Source organism: Rhinolophus sinicus, chromosome 14, assembly GCF_057876585.1.
Source record: "Rhinolophus sinicus isolate RSI-liver-muscle chromosome 14, RSI-T2T, whole genome shotgun sequence".
Lineage (NCBI taxonomy): Eukaryota > Metazoa > Chordata > Mammalia > Chiroptera > Rhinolophidae > Rhinolophus > Rhinolophus sinicus.
This window is the reverse complement of record NC_142514.1, coordinates 149,247,019-149,263,540: the sequence shown is the minus strand read 5'-3', so window position 1 is coordinate 149,263,540 and position 16,522 is coordinate 149,247,019. Positions and strand designations below refer to the sequence as shown.

General features: G+C 44.2%; 1 protein-coding gene across 7 annotated transcripts in view; it reads right to left on the bottom strand.

Moving 5' to 3' along the window:
- Nucleotides 1–16,522, bottom strand: part of TEAD1 (TEA domain transcription factor 1) — a 255,589-nt gene that overhangs the window by 58,563 nt on the left and 180,504 nt on the right. For 3 of the 7 annotated variants that reach the window (XM_074336012.2, XM_088791642.1, XM_088791643.1), the window contains exons 4-7: nucleotides 15,634–15,696; nucleotides 15,482–15,544; nucleotides 1,775–1,909; nucleotides 537–583 (exon numbers count right to left, since the gene is read on the bottom strand). In XM_074336012.2, coding sequence (XP_074192113.1) covers nucleotides 537–583; nucleotides 1,775–1,909; nucleotides 15,482–15,544; nucleotides 15,634–15,696 — 308 coding nt within the window. Of the gene's footprint in view, nucleotides 1–536; nucleotides 584–1,774; nucleotides 1,910–2,720; nucleotides 6,901–15,481; nucleotides 15,545–15,633; nucleotides 15,697–16,522 lie in introns of those variants that run through there. The other 4 variants (XM_074336015.2, XM_074336014.2, XM_088791644.1 and 1 more) reach the window with 4 other exon arrangements.

The following is a 16,522-nucleotide window of genomic DNA, read 5'->3' as shown; positions in this document are numbered from 1 at the left end:
TGGCACGTGCTTCAGGCTCTCCTCTAGGCCAAATAGCTCAAGTTCTTTTGAAAATATAGGGGCAAAATTTCCATTCTGCTTTTATCCCTAGACTGCCCCCATCTTCGGGTTTACTGAGCTTGCTTCCCCGGCGCTCAAAGCATCAGCGGGATTTTCTACTAGCTGCCCAACCACAGGGAACGCCAGAACAGGATGGGCTATAGGATGGCATCCATTGCCCTCTCTCTCGGGCAGGCACTTCTCAGGAAGAGCCCAGGCTCTGCCCTTCAAAACCACGAGGGGACAGGGACTCACTTCCTGTTTCCTGCTGGATGATCACTAAATGGAAGGTGGGAGTGAGGTGTTTCCATGTCCCCCGGGTCTGAGTAGTCTCTTTCCTGCTATTGGCCTCAGTAGACAACAAAGGGGGATGACTTCGGTGATTTCAGGTTAAATGTCCCCTCTAAACCCCGAGGCAGTCTGGTCCCAGGAAAACAGTACCCGGGGTGGAGTGTGACCAGCCCCTGCTGTCCACACCAATCCCTCCTCAGACTTACTCTTGCGAAGATCCTGGCTGCCCTGTTTGTATCATTCCCGGCCAGAACTGGAAAGCAAATGCAAGAGGCTTCAGGATTCTGAGTTCATGTCAAAGCACCGTTCAGGATGTCTACACATTGCAACCCCTGCTGAAGAGCAGGTTCAGATCATCTACCAGCTGCAAACTGAGCCTCCCGAAGAGCAGACGTGGTCACTGCTGGGCCTCACATTGGAACCTACGTCCTCGGCCTGGCAACCTAGGGCTCCCTCTCGTTCCTCTTCCAGATAATACCCAAGGACAGCAAACAGGCAGCAGCGTCTGTGTTCTCCTGACATCTGGTAGGTCTGGGTGCACTGCAGAGACTTCACAGATATTTCGTCTGACTGCTCTATTCATACACCCACCCAGCCTTGTCTTTCTTCCTCCATTCAGAAACGCTCCTGTGCAATATTCTGCTCTATAACTCACAGCACCGAGGGCCCAGCCAGGGAAAGGACAAAGCTCAGAACAAGAGGCCGGGAGCTCCAAGCCGCAGTGCAGATACCTCTGCTGTGAAATTTCCTGAGGCTTTTGGTGCCTGCCAACGCCCTGCTGGGGAGGCAGCACTGTGTATAGAGAGGTATAGAGCCCTGGGTTTGAGTTCTGATGTTACTATCTAGATACTTATGACCAAGTTACCCAAAATCTTGTTTTGTTACAAAGTGACCTCAGTTTTCTCATCTGTAAAATGGCAATAACAATAAGGGGCATTTAAGATTATTATGAGGATTAAATAGGATCATAATGTTAGGCTTCTCAACCCTTGGTACATACAAAATGAAACTGTTAATAGAATACTTTGTCCCTTTAAGGGCTAGTTGCCATAAAGTGATCCTGAGGACACAGGAACACAGACCAAGGGCCAGAAAAAAAACAGAGCAGAAGAGATAGATCACAACATAGAAGGGCTCTGGAAAAGTGATACTTAATTCCATATCTTCAAGGACTAAGGATTTCTTCTTCCTCTCTCTCTCTCTCTCTCTCTCTCTCTCTCTCTCTCTCTCTCTCTCTCACACACACACACACACACACACACACACACACACTCCCTGCCTCCTTCCTTTCCTTTCACCCAGCATCAATTTACTACAGGATGGTCTTTTCCCTCTCTTACACCTGACCCAATCACAAGAAGTGCCAGGCAGACAGCGTCATGCTGGCCTACGGTGACCCCATGCCCCTAGGGGCCATCATTTCTAGATTTGGCCTGTGACTCACCCCCGGCGCCCCCGGGAAGGTGGGGCGTGGAATCCCAGGAAGCCCCAGCTTGTTGTGAATGGCAGTGGCCGAGACGATCTGGGCTGACGACATGGCAGCCATATGCTGAAGTGCCTTATCCTTTGCAGTCTGATCCTTGAAGGTGACAGTGACACACAAACTTAATACAGAACGCATGGCTACCAGGCAGCTTACACAGGCACAGCCACGAGCACATGGACTAAAATACAGAGCCACAAAAGAGGCTGGAAAAGCAAACATGCATGAATAAATAAACACAGCCAGAAGGCTAAAACACACTCAACCTACAGTAACTCTGAACATTCACTGAGAACACCGAGTGGCAAGTTCTTTTTTAAAAAAAAATTTTGTTAATCCATTTTCCAACAGAATGGGAAGCCTCTGAGAAGGGCGGACAATGTATTTATTTTTCCAGCTTCCAAAGGGAGAGTTCTCTAATTACTTAACACATTCAAGGTAAAAAAACAACAACAAAAAACGGCCCTGCTTTTTTTCGGGGGGAGTGATTGGGGGGAGAAGAGGCGCAGTTGTGCATCTGGGGTAGGATCATCCAGAGTGTGGGGAGGCCCTGGCTATGTGCGCTGTCAAGGGGCCACAGTCCCAGGAGCTGCTGGAGTCATGCAAGGCCTGGAAGCCCTGGCAGACACCTGGGGGCGGGGCTTAGAAGCAGCGGGGCGGGTAGGGGCGACGTCGGGCCAAGCAGCATGCTGGCGGGGCGCATGCGCTCTCAGGTATCCCCGCCATGGGTCTAAGGCTACAGGGGTTCTTTTGTAGCTGAGGACACGGGATGCTACCAGGTAAGTGGTTTCTCCTTTTTCTAAATTGATCTTTTCTAGAAAAGCCAAGGCTGATAACACAAAGCTAGCCAAAAAGTCTGCCAAGCACAGCTAAAATACAGAATACTCAATTTGGTGAAAATACTTACCATGCTTGTCACCTGGATACAACAATAAACAATTTGTTAAAAGGATTGCGTACAAAGGCAGGGTTATTTTTCTTCTTCAGTTAAAAAATATATATGTATACAAACATACAATACTGGGGTGTAATAAAATGCGTAGGAGTGTGGGGTTTGTTTCTGTTTTTTCACATTTTAGGAGGAATGTATGACCCAGATATCTAGAAGGGCAATTACCGATACCTGCAACAATAAAAAACTACGCCCAACTCCTTAGAGCAGGTTCTGTGGCTTCCCCAGTACAGATGGAGACATGGTCAGACCCCTGGTGGGGGACAGGCCCTCATGATGCAGGCAGGGCTTGCTGCTTGGGAAACATGTCAAGGTTCCTGGGTGCTAGTAGAACGTGTATAAATCTACCTGGCCCAGACTCCATCAAAGCAGGAACAAAACGGTGACATCAAAATAAAAAGAGGACCCTCCACAACTGCCATTCAGAGTTCAGACAGGGAGGAAGGTCAAGGGAAGCTTCAGGTAAGACACTGAGTATCAGTGTAGAGGTGGCTTCAAGGTTTACCCAAAGGTGATGAATAAACACGCTGAAACGCCAAAGGCAAGGCCAAAGGAGAAGGAAAAAAACGAATCAAAGCCTAAAACACAACTACTAGGGGCCTCTAAAAGAGACTGATTTGGTGCTCCCCAAATGGCTTAGACACCACTTTGTCCCGTAACTGCCAGGAATACCATGTGAATTTTCAAAAAGTTTCTATTAACCCTTGAAAAAAGAGCCTAATACTTCATAAATTTTTGTAATATTTTTACACATTTCTCTAGCTCTCAACTGAAGAAATAATGAGCCTCAAGGAACAGTTCTTCAGGGACGCATGCGGTCATTATGAGTATCTGTAAGGTAATGTGCTATCGCTGAATGCCACCATGAGGACCCTGGAAGGCTGAAGGATGATGGGTCCCCAAAAGAATGGTGACTAGAGTGAGGCTTTTGCCGCCTCTGGTCAGATGGCATTCTTCGAGTTGACACTCCATTTGCTAACCTGCTCAATGCTCTAACCTAAAGCTAGCTTTCTCAGGTAACTTTTTAAAAAAGATCTGAAACATTTCAGATACTGAGATGTTGGGAAAAAGACAAATCATTAAGTCTGGAATTTTATGTTAAACTGACTAGGTGTGTGCAAATGCCCTAAAGCCAAACCGAGCCTGACACACACAGATATCAATACCAGTCAATCTATACTTAGCTGGTCCTATGGTTTCACCTGCCACCTGCCCCATCACCCCCTCAGAGGGTAATCCATGTACAACAGACAGAAAACATGGCTTCGTCACACTTACTCCCTTCTCTGTCAAGAGTACCTTGACATCGATTCAAACTGGTTGGTTTCTCTTTGGACCAGTCAGTTTGGACTTCAGCCCCCAAGTCACTTAATCCCTAATGACAGGTTTTCAACACCCTCAAGGTTGACTTCTGAAATTGAATTAGTGGCATAGGTATAATCATAGGTGCCTTCTCCAACAAGGAACAAGCCTTACAACTTCTCCAGGGACCAGACTGGGAGCTGGGAAAATGGCAGCCCAGACTTCCTGCCTACCTGGCTGATGTAAATTGAGGAAAAACTACAAAAGAGCTGTGGGCTTGGCTCTATTCCAAAAGTACGTCATGAGGCTGCTCTTAGACCTGAGAGTTCTGTGTTTATGAAATGCTGATGACAGGGGCGATTCTGCCCGCCCAAATACACAGTGCATTTGTGCACACTTGGGTGGAGTAACTCAGGAATTGAAAGTCCAGGTCCAAGTGGAAATGAGTAGAAATGAGGAAAGGAGAAAAGTCACCAGCTTTGCTGTTTATGTCACACAGCTTCAGAACATGGTCTTTTTCTTTTGTTAAATAAAGTAAGGTGTGACGCTCTTGTTACCCAGCATTCTATGAAGTACCTGAGTGAAAACAAAAGTTCAAAAGCAAAGGAGCAAATCAATTGCTTCTGTCGCACTAACTTGCTGTCAGGAAAAGGCGAACCTGCCAAGACCTGGTTCTACACCAGCCTCTGTCTGACATTAGTGGGTTGTATTATCTTGGGCAAGTCATTTAACACTCTAACTTTCTACAAAATAAAGAGTTGCACTTTTTTCTCTAAAGCCCTTCTGGTGCTAAAAGTATTAGGTTGTACTTTTACTTTTAGGTTGTGCAAAAGTAATTCCGGTTTAGAAGGTTAAAAACAATTGCAAAAACCACAATTACTTTTGCACCAACCTAATATTTGTAGCTATGAGTGTGGGTTCTATTATAAGCAAATACATCTTAATACGTATAGCCAAAAATCCACTAGTGAAAAGAGCAGAATGTTAAAATTTGGGCAGCTCTTGGCCACCTATCCTAATAGAGAAAAAGCCAAGTGTGGAGAGGAAATTTTATCTCAAGTAGAGGTTCTGTCTGCACTTGACCTACCTACTTGAGAATAGGCAATTTTCTGCAAATGGACTAAAATATCTATACCAGTGATTTCCTACCTTTTGTAGTGGAGACACTCTGACTACACATTTAATTTTATAACATCTCCCCTTTATATATAATATACATGATACACATTTACAAATTAAAAGGATTAATATTTTTTTTGTTTAAAATCTAAAGTAACCCTGCAGCTAATAAGCACTGCCAGGGAGATCTCAAAATCAGAACTGAAAGCCTGGCTGTAGACCCACTTATCCTGAAATGGGAGTACGGAATGATGCCAAGCTGAGAGATTTCAATGGAGGGATCTCTAAATTGTCATTTTCGACCTGGAGATACATGGTTGGCTTTGAAGAAATTACAACTCTTAAGAGTCAGAACTGAGTAAATTGTTTCTGTGTCACTCTAGTCTAATATCCTAGATTTTTAAACATTCCACTCTATCTTCACCACTCCCATCCCCAGACTAAAGGGAAAAGTAGGGGGTGGGAGTATTGCTAATCCATCCAAACATTGAAGCTTAAGTAAATTCAAAAATACGTGCTACTTTTGTTCACTATATTAATTTTATTCTAAAATGTTTTCATACCAACATTTCTGAGATGTGGATGAACTGTACGAAGGATGAGCACACTGTTTTATCTTGAAAACTGTTTCAAGTCAATACTGAGTTATCGTTGACGGTATCTTAGATTACAGGAAACACTCTGTATGTGTATGTGTACATATGAGCCTGCATGAACAAGAAAAATGTGTCCCAGGAAAAAGCTTGGACAACTTCACACTGATTCCATATTACTGATTTTAAGCCCCTTTATGAATGAGGCCACAAAAAAAAAGGTGCATGTTTGGGGAAAAGGAAAGAAAAGGCAGATCTTCCTTTTCCAACGGAACACTAACTCAACACTAACACTGACCTAAAATGTGGAAAATGTTTATGGAGCTGACGACATGGGTCTAAGACTGTTTGTTGATGGTGTGCTAGGAACAAATGGCCCATCTGACCTGAGAACGAGGGCAGACCAAGCACTCTAACTCAGGTGCATGTCTCAGTACCCACTTGCCTTTCCTCCTTGTCCAATTTCTGGCATTCCATGGTATCAATGGCCTCACTACCTTAGCCGTCTGGGGACCAGCAGGATGTGTCATGCATAAACGCCTCAGCCCGAAGCCTTTCAGGTTGTTATTGTTACTAAGTAAACAGGCTTTCATATTTCGTATTTCATGAAGCAGAGCAAGGCTGCCACTACAACTCTGGGTTCCACTAACTCCCTCCTTTTAACTGTTAAAATGTACACAATGTTTGGAAAATGTCTACATGTAATATACATGACAGGAAGACAGCTACATCACAAATGCACATCTGGAGTGGTGTGCTACTCCAACTCAAGAACATTTTATGAATCAGTTTCTGGATAGTATGGGAGTCTTGTCCCTCTCACTTCTCTGCTTCCCCAGCTTTTGATGATTCTGGGGGAATCAATTATCTCATAATTTGTAGGCATTAACCATAAAAATCATATTAAAAAGATAATATTAAAAGGTCACACGCTTGCATGTATAATATTATAGCTGTCATGTATCAAATTTTAGTGAAGAGCCTATAAATCAATATATTACAAACAGTTTATTTATTCAGGGGCCATCATTTCATAATTTAAATACTCCAATCTACTTTATTCATGTAGAAGTCCACCAATAAATCAGGAGAAATATATAAAGTAAAAAAAAAAAAAAAAAAAAAAGCAACAACCATGGATTCCAAAGCTTTTGATAGCTATTAAATGTTTTCTCCAAATACACTTTTCCCAGCAATATAAAATGCAGTACAAGAGAGGAAAAGACAGCAATTTGCTTGCAAAATCACTTTTACAGAAAAAGATAAAACACAGAGTATTTCCCTAAAGTAATTTTGCAGATGCTGTTTCTAATCTTGCACTATGTGGATTCACATGACCTCTACAATTATTAGCAGTAGCCCCTGATCAGATAAACATCACACAACTCTATGAGGGTTTTGAAGAAAGGCTGCCGGGCACTTGAATTTTCTAGCCATGATCTCCAATTTGTTTATTATTAGAAAAAGCAGGAGTAAGTACAAAAGGGGGCTATTTCCGTCAGGCAATAGCTCATGCTGAGGAGAGAAGGCACATTCACACTTCTCCTGACTTCCATGTAATGAGGAGCAGTTAATTCATCTTATTGTATTTCCAAATGCCAAAGACTCCATTCACATCAAAGAAGAATGTTTCAAGGCTTTTGCCATTGTTCATTTTTAAATGTATTGAGCTATATTTAGTATTCGGTAATTGTCAATAGTGTTTCCTTTGATTCTGATGTGGGGCTTGGGATTATTCAGGATTGGAGACAGGATCCAAGTGATTGATAGGTATGCCTCACGACTCCACCAGGAACCTCCACCAGGAAGCCGGGAATTTAGATCAGCGAATGCCAGGTCTGGGTGCTGGGGAGAAGGCACCCTTCTCATCTTAGCCCCCTTGCCCTTCTTAAATGACAGCAAGAGGCGGGAGGTAAACCTCCCCCTGAAATATCAGAGGAACCCAAGTAGACAGCAGACTCAAGCTTAGGTCTAGACAAGTACCCCACCATTCATCTTCTCTGTTTAATTAAAACATACAACACAATGAAAAGAGGGCTTGGTGGAGGGGACACAATGCAAAGGCATCCTGAGTCAGGGAAATGAACCCTCACCCTTGACCAGCACCCTTTGGGGAGGCAGCATGCCAGAGAGCCCTGGGATCAGACATGTGAACCTGGGCAAGTCACTTAGTCATCCTGAGACTCTGCTTCCTCATTTATAAAGTGAGGGGAACAACGCCCACCTTCAGGACTGCTCTGAGAAGTGCATCAAGCACTCCCTCTGCAGCGCCCACAGCCTTGCCATGTGGTGAACTTGCAGTCTGTGGGGCCCATGTGACCAACCACCCGGCTGGATCCTGCCTGAGATCTGAAATGCTTAGTGAGCCCTGGTCCTGAATACATAACCTTGGCGCTCACTGTTATTCTAGGGCATTTGTCTACATTAGAGACCCATTAACAATGGGATTTCTCTAGGAAGGGATAAAAATGTAGAATGAGGCTGTTTTAGTCGCCCTTAAAAAGAAAATCCAGACCTGGCTCAGTTCACATGGAAACGTAATGTGTTCAATCCTCTACTTTACACTGAGTTCTGCATCACCACACCACTGATGACAGGTTCTAATTCCATCAGACCCAAGCACGAGAAATTAACTGTCTCCAATCTTAAGTTTTCACTCAGTTACATTAAAAACAAGGTAATGAAAATATCGTTGAGGAGACAGGGTACATGTCATGAATGCAGAAGAACTCCCCAAGGAGAAGGAGATGCCAGGAAAAGCAATGTATCATTTCCCAAATCCCGCGACAAGGCCAAGCATCTTGGTGCTGGCGCCCAGACAAAGGAGGTAGCTGGCCGCCCCAGGCTTTCTCTGCCTTTGCACAGCTAGCAGTCACCTCCTGACAGAGCAGAGTGGCTCAGAGGGCCATGGGGAGCAGCACCAGGTGAAGTGAAGCACGTCTCCCCGGTGGACAGGCCCATTCCTGGATGGTATCAATGGTGACACACCAGGATTCAGCAGTGTGGACTGCAGCACTGCCCCAGCGAAGTTCCTGAACTCCTCAAGAGAATTAAGTCAACAATTTGAACTTGAAGCTCTCTGCTTAGTTGAAGGAATAGCAGATTGGGGAGAATGGCCTGTTCAGAAATCAAATCACACAGGCCATCAGGTCGAGGATGAAGAAAATGGTTCGGGGAGCACATGTAGCTCGTAAATGAGTCACCAGCAAACGGACAGAATCATAGCAGTGCGGGCCTTTTTCTGCTCTGCTGGGATGATGCAGAGTCAGCAAGTACAGGCTTTTCTTCAATACACATCCAAGCTTGACATGAATACGTCTACGCCCTACGATATCTTCCTGCTGAGCTTAGTGCGGAGTGAAGTCTTCCTGTCCTCTCACTACTGTCCTGAATCATGCACTCACCAAAATACCCTCCAGACCATAAGTGGCCTTGTCCATCTTTACAGGAAGAGGAAGCTGGTCTGCAGGGTGGTGGTGGTCTGAGGAGCTCGGCTGGGGCTCCCACAAGCCTCCGAGCCAGCAATACAGGATTGCCTTTCTGCTGCGATTTGGGGAAAGGAGGTCTCTGGGCAGGGCCTGAACAACCTTTCGGGACAATCAAACATATAGTCTCAGAGAAGGAAACTCTTAAGTAGGAACTCTGAGTAGGAAAGAAAACTGCTTAATGCATGGAGAATGCTTTGCATTCTTTCTACAGGCTGGGATAACAAATCCCTGGCGCTTAAAAAAAAAAAAAAAAAAAAAAGAACAGTTAATGACCTTTTGATGAATTAATGTTGAGTGAAATAATTCAAGTAGAGAATAAGGTCTAAATTTTCAGGCCAGTCCTCAGACCATACCAAAGTCTTTTCAGATAGGCTGTTGTCCTCTCACCGCTCAGTTGCAGAGTCCAATGAAGGGCTAAACTACGCAGGGGAAAGGCAGAGATGGAAGACAATGAGTGAAACTGTATGGGTGGTGCTGCTTACAGCTGCAGCTGGTGACACAAGGTCTAAGGGACGTATCTAAGTCAACAGCCTTGGGATTCCTAAATCATGTTCTACAGACCTATAAGCCACTTACACAGTGTAATTGCATAGACCCATTTTCTACTTTATAACTAGAACCAGGCCTAGCTATACAGCTGTGGGTCACCTAAAACCCACCTAGCACCTAAGAGTGGTGGGTCAAAAGGATTTTGTCCGGGCACTGGCCAAACACACGGTACTCCCATCACAGAGAAATGACCCCCCCCCCCAAGCTAAGTTCTCTTCTCGAGCAGCGGTTAGCACTCTGACTTGTTTCTTGGATACTTTAGCCAAAAATATTTTAAAAATAAAACAAAAACCGAAAGTATATGTTTAATGTCCAAAATTCTGGCACTCTTATCCATGCTAGCAGGCATTTCCTTATCCATCCTAGCAGGCTCTTGAATCTGTACTGCACTCTGCTGACCCCTGCACCCTGTTTCCCTGCTGCCCCCATCTCTGCTCCTGGTTCTTTGTCTTCTCACGGCACTCCCTGACCATTTCAGTTATCCCCTAGATTTTCTTGTTCCTTGTATCTCTCCCTCATGTTTGTAGTCTCTGTCCAAAACCATCCCAAAGTGTTGGCCGAGTCTAACTTGGTATAGGCTGCTATAAATTGTGGAGAAAAAGTCTTATGTTGGTGCCAGTGACTTCAGTAGAAATCCACAGTAGACAATGGGTAAAAATCTAGAGTAGTTTTAGGACAAGGGCAAAAGGGGAAGAGATAGTTTTCACTGGAATTGATTTTTCTCAGGGAAACGAATGGCAAGGAAAGACACAATTGGTGGGGGCTTGGGGAGAGGAGGGAGATTGAGACTGTTGTGGAAGGAGGGTGGGCAGAGGAAATGAGGAAAAATAAGAATAAGGTTTTGCCATTAGACTTTGTTCGCTGAAAACAACTTTTTAAAATCTCATCATGAAAATGATAATTTCTCGACAGCACAAACATGAATGTTTCGTATGTCATTCTCTGCACTTTTAAAACTTTTGTTACATTAGAAAATTTAGCAACAACAAAAAGTTCATAGCTAATTTTGATGTACACCCTCAGTTTACTGCCATTACTTTAAGAGGATGCAACCTTTAATAACCCAAGTTGTAAATGCTGCTGTTGAAAAGTTTTCGTGTATACTTTTCAGAATTAATAAGAATAGAACGTTTAAACATAATGGACTCTTTAAAAACAACGAGGAAGAAAGAGTACCCAGCAGTCAGAGAGGACTGGAGGGGGAAGCCCACACCTCTCCCTCAGACTTCACAGCAGCCCCTAAATTGGTCTCCCTGCCTCGTTTTGCCTCTCTCCTACCTAGCCTCCAAAAACTGTGGGGCGATCTTTCCAAAGTGTACATATGAACCACCCCCATGTGCTCCTCACGGCCCACAGATGACCCTCACTCCTGCATGGCATAGGATCCAGGACCTTTCTGTAAGACTCCTCCAGTGGCATTTCCCATTCCATGCACAAACTACACGGCGTTCTTCATGGTTCCCCAAACACCCCCTGTATTTCAGTGGAAATTCTGCCTTCCTCTATGCTCAGTTTTAATGGTACCTCCTCCACGAGGCTTTCTTTAGTTCTCCCTTAATCTTTCACTGTGCAGTCTTTGCACCACTCTGTTAAATTTCTACTGCCGAGTCCCCCGACCTTCCCCCAAGCTGGAGACAATCCACTGGAAATCGTGTATATCCCCCAAATGTAGCCAAAAATAACAGAAAAGTTTAGTGTTCCTGAAGAACACTCTGCTTATTTAACTCTCTATGCCTGACATCTCCTGAAGGGTATACAATGCACTGGATTCTCAATGGAAAGTTTACAGAATTGAATTAAGTCATCATGTCTGTGCTTTTAGAGTTCAAATCTACATGCAAATCTTCAACTTTCACTAAAACAAATTTTGTTATAAAAATTTAAATGACATTAAAGTGCGCATATTTGGGGGTGACCTGGTTCACAAACAAGCCCTTTGAGAACCACGGCAGTTAGCAGAAGCATAAAGCTGACCTTTGGAACTTACTCCAACAGATTTTCAAGAGCGTGACTTTGGTAGCTGGGATGACTCATCCGTAACTGTGACATGAGAATGACCACTCTATTCTTGAGTCTGTTTTCTTCAGACGGATATGGCAGAACAGACTGCAGAACTTAGATAATGCGGAATTTAAAATGGAAAACGAGGGTTACCACGTTACCTGGGAGGGACAGCTGGGAGGCAGCCATCTCCTCTTCTTCTGCCTAAAGCAGTGTGGTTTTTCCAACCTTACTCAACGGAACAGCCAAAGAGGCCATTGCTAAGGATCAGAGTGTGAGCTTTGATTAAAATGACCTTTACTTTTTTATGTATTGAAAGTTTCAAGTACGATTTCAATCTGAAACATGAGTTTTGCCACTTAAAAAGGGCTGGAAAACCATTCGCCTAACAATTCTACCACACCCTTCCCCAGGAAGTGAAGAGAGGCTTATAGGCAGGAGGGAGCCCACGAAGCCACACCTGGCAGTGGCCCCAGGTGTGAGCAAACCTCATATTTAAACTCCAAGGGAGGGCAGGGAAATGGAGCTTGGCGTCAGTCTTCACAGGAGAGCCATAGGCCTTTGTCCACCCCCGAGAACAGAAATCCTGTGGCAAAATGGCGAGCAGCTTGGCTGAGGCAGGCACTGCAAGGACAGGTCCTGAGATGGTCAGTCACCAGCCACCTTCTCCCAGAAGCCTTGCTACATCTTCTCAGGCAAAGCACCACTGTCTTTTTTAAGTTTGGATACTTCCTGCCACCCCCACTGCCCACCCAGAAGCTATCCTTGCTGTCGGTTGGGAGGACTTCAACTTTCTGTAGCAAGTTTATCACGTTGGTTATATGTGGGAGGCAAAGAAGACATGCTTATCAGCTTCCTGACCCCACAACAAACTCAACAAGGATACTCATTCCTGCCTCCCACTAATGTGCTGTTAGACTCCAGAGCTGACCCAGAAAATGCGGATGCAGGGGTGAGGTCTACCTCTCTTACAAGGAAGCCAACAGACCTGAGCCCACTTCCTGGGGATAGCAGGCTAGGAAGAGCAATGAGGGCATCTTTAACACCAAATGCCACGGAAGGTGAAGGCAGCAACGTCTCCTTAGGCAGGTGACAGACAGCCTTATTCTCCTCAATTGTCCTAATGCCCTTAGCGTGGTGACACAGCAGCTCGGCAGATAGGATCACATCACCCCCTAAGTTACTGACAATCACCACAGTGACAGTCAAATTAAATCCACATTTTGACCAAGAGCCCAAAGTAAACAATTTCTTACTTCTAAAATGTGGGTACAGAGGGAAGGCTGGTATCAAGGGCTGCCTGCCTAGATCCAAGAAACTTGAGGGGTGACGGGTTATGTGCTGTATGAAGCCTTCCACTTGAAAACATTCCTCCGTCTCTATTAGATAAAACCCTGTCTGAAAGAGCAGTGGTTTAGGATTCAGAAAGATCTGAGTTCAAATCCTGACTCTGACTCTTAACTAGGCCTGATGGCTTTTGCGAGTAAATTCCTAGAACCCAGGCTGCCTAAATGCTATTCCTCAGAAGCCACATAATGGAGCTTCCTTTGTGGTGTGGGTAAAGGAGAACACACACCAGCGGCTCTGTACCACACTAACTCCTGCCTTTCCATTCCCTCACTGCAGCACGCTCTCCATTCTGCTCGTCCGAGATTCGCTCCACATTTGCTTTTGGCTCTTTCTGCTAACACTTATCCAACAGTGCCCTACATTTCACATTCCCATTTACATGGCCTGCTCCGTGAATAGGGGTTGGCTGTTAACTGCCCACCGTGATGAGCGACACGCCTGGAACACTCAGTTGGTATTAGCTGATGGGAAGAACAAAGGCCTCCATTTTCCCAAGAATAATGTGGTAGGGAGGAAGGAAAGAAACGACAAGAAGATGGAGGTGGTTCTTGGAACTGAAATGCTGAGCCAGTTGCTACTTGACTGCCTCTGTGTCCGCCTCCTCCTCGTGTCTGCCCCCAGAGGAGAGTGAGCCAGGGCTGCGAGTGAGGGGAAGCCTTCTGTTTTGCTTTTTTAAGAACAAATACAAATACAACAGTGTGTTTGTGTGTATGCTATGTATACAGTAATGGCAAAACTGTTTCCAGTGAGGAAGAGTCTGAAAATCGCCATGGAGAAAATGAGTGCTTCCTGTCCCCCACGGGGATCTTCTGAACAGGAGAGCCTCACTTAGAGGGCCTTGGGTCTCGGGCTGCGTACCCTGGAGAGCCTGTGTGAACCACACAGTGTAGAAATAGAGCAATTCATAACATCGCAGACGGAAACACAAAATGGAGGTCTATAAACTTCTTTGTACATCATAAATCCGTTAGCTCAGAGAAACTAGAAACAGAGTCAGAACTTGAGCAAACATTGTGGTAGTTATATCCACATAGAGAGGACTGCACCTTTGGTTAAAAAGCAGGATCGAAGAAGTTATCGTAGTCTTCCAACTGCTCAGCCAGTGCAGCTAAAAGCCAGCCACCATCAGCCACACGTGCGAGCGAGCCAACATGCTGCCCACTGCAGAGGGCACACCAAATGCTCCTTCCTTGTCACTAGGCCTACTCCACAGCCAGCCTCATTTGCATTAAAAAAGTTGGAGGACTTTGGGGGGGGGCGGTCCCAGTGTTCACCACTCAGTGCTGTGAAATTACACTTTGTTCTTTATGTTTAGAACAAACACATACATTTACTTCATGTATGGGAAAATATAGAAGAGAACAAAAAATGGCATATGGGAAAGGCAACAACAGGAGCTACAAATTTGTTTTTTATTATAAAGTAGAACTCCTCTGTGCAAACGATAATCCCTTTGATTTTTAAAACCGGGCATTATAAAGAAAAAGTTGTGGGCTTTACTGCAAATTTTGGAAGGGGAAAAAATGGGAAGTTGCATTTAAAGAACTTCCCATGCCTCAGTTTTTGCTATGAAATATATTTGAAGAGATGGGAAAATGAGGCACACGTAAAAAAAAATTTTAGAGTAAACTAAAGTATAAATGGAATTGCAAACATGGATATTTGATCAGGAGCTTTCCCATCTTTAAAATCCATCTTTTTTTAAAAAAAAGTTTTAAGACCTCAAACTAAATTTCTTTTTTAATAGCTTAGAAAACAGTATTAAGCAACGTGGAAGAAATCTGACAGAAAATACTCTATGTCGGAAGAACATGTAAAAAAATTACATGAAAAAGGCGTATTTTTCATAAGTATGCTTGAAAGTACATCAAAAGCACAAAATAACTTCTAAATATTTTCTAAAAGTAATTACATGATTACCGCTGTGGAAATGATTCTTGTTTATAATTTCTACACCAACTTCGTGTCTCTGAACTTTTTCTCCTCTCCTATCTTGGTGGATATTCGGAGGGTAAAAAAAAATCAGGTTTCTGTGCTGGAAAGTTATTAAGACCAGCTCTCTGCTGCATTTGCATTGTTATTAGGGACATACACACACACACACACTCACACACACACACACATACACACACACTGAGCTTAATGTGAGGCTAGTACAGAAACAGAGAGATTAGACACAAAGAAATGTAAACAGCTCTCACATGCGAGGAAACTAGGTTACAAGAATCCCAGCACCAGGCATTCACCAGTCACCATGGAAAACAGGAAGTGAGATGCATAGCAACCACAAGCCAAAAAGCAGGAAAGCGCATACCTTTAGCTTGGAATGAAAATCACGAGATTTCCTTCTGGCAAGAACCTGAATGTGACTAGACACCTGCAGGGTAGGGGAAGGGAGGAAAACAAAGGAAAAGCCTGTAACCATGGAGATGAAAAGCCCCCTACAACTGGGCAAGCCAGACGTACCTTAATGGCGGCTTGAATTTCTCGAACTTTCTTTCTTGCTAAGACCTGTATATGACTAGACACCTACATTGTTCGGGTTTATGAGGGGAAACAAAACAAAACAAAACAAAACAAAACAAAAAAGGAAATCAAATATAAAATTGCTACTCCTTAGGAGGGTTTGGGGTGGGGTGGGGGAGGGAGGTTATTTGCATCTCAACAAAGCTCTGCAGTTAGGAATACACAGTCCCAGCCAGACACCAAGCCCCCAGCGCTGCTCTAAGCTTTTCAGACTGGGTCATCACTGCAGTGACTTGATTCAGGAGGAAAGTTTAGGCTAATCTAGTTTTTTTCTCACCCGGGAGCAATCATGGGCACGGGATGAGAGGGGGAGAGTGGGATTGTTTTCTTTATAAAATTAAAAAGGTGGGGGTAGAGGTAAATGAAAATATTTATAGCTTCTCAGTATCAGGAGGGAAAATCCCTTTTTCTCAATTTAGAAGAGACGATCCATAAATTAGCACATTCTGCAGAATCAAAAAGCTGAAGCTGTCGGTTGTATTCTGATCTCATTAAGAGGCTCTGGATTCTGTAGCAAATGTTAAAATAATACTGACATGTAAATTAGATCTCAAAGTGAAATGGAAAGACCCAGTTAGCAGAGCATTTTTTTCCCCCTTATAAATATCTTTAATCCTTCCACTCTTTTGGGTATTGACTGGGTGCCAAGTGGATTTACATATTATTACAAAGCGCAAAGTGTGAATACAGCCAGCCAGCCATCCTGTTAAAAATCTGGGTTGAAAACCACACGGATTTGCTGAACAACAAATTCACATTGGAGAGGTATCACCAACTGCTGCCTAAAAACATCCCCAGGATGCCGGAGGGTGGAAACCAAGCCAAGCCT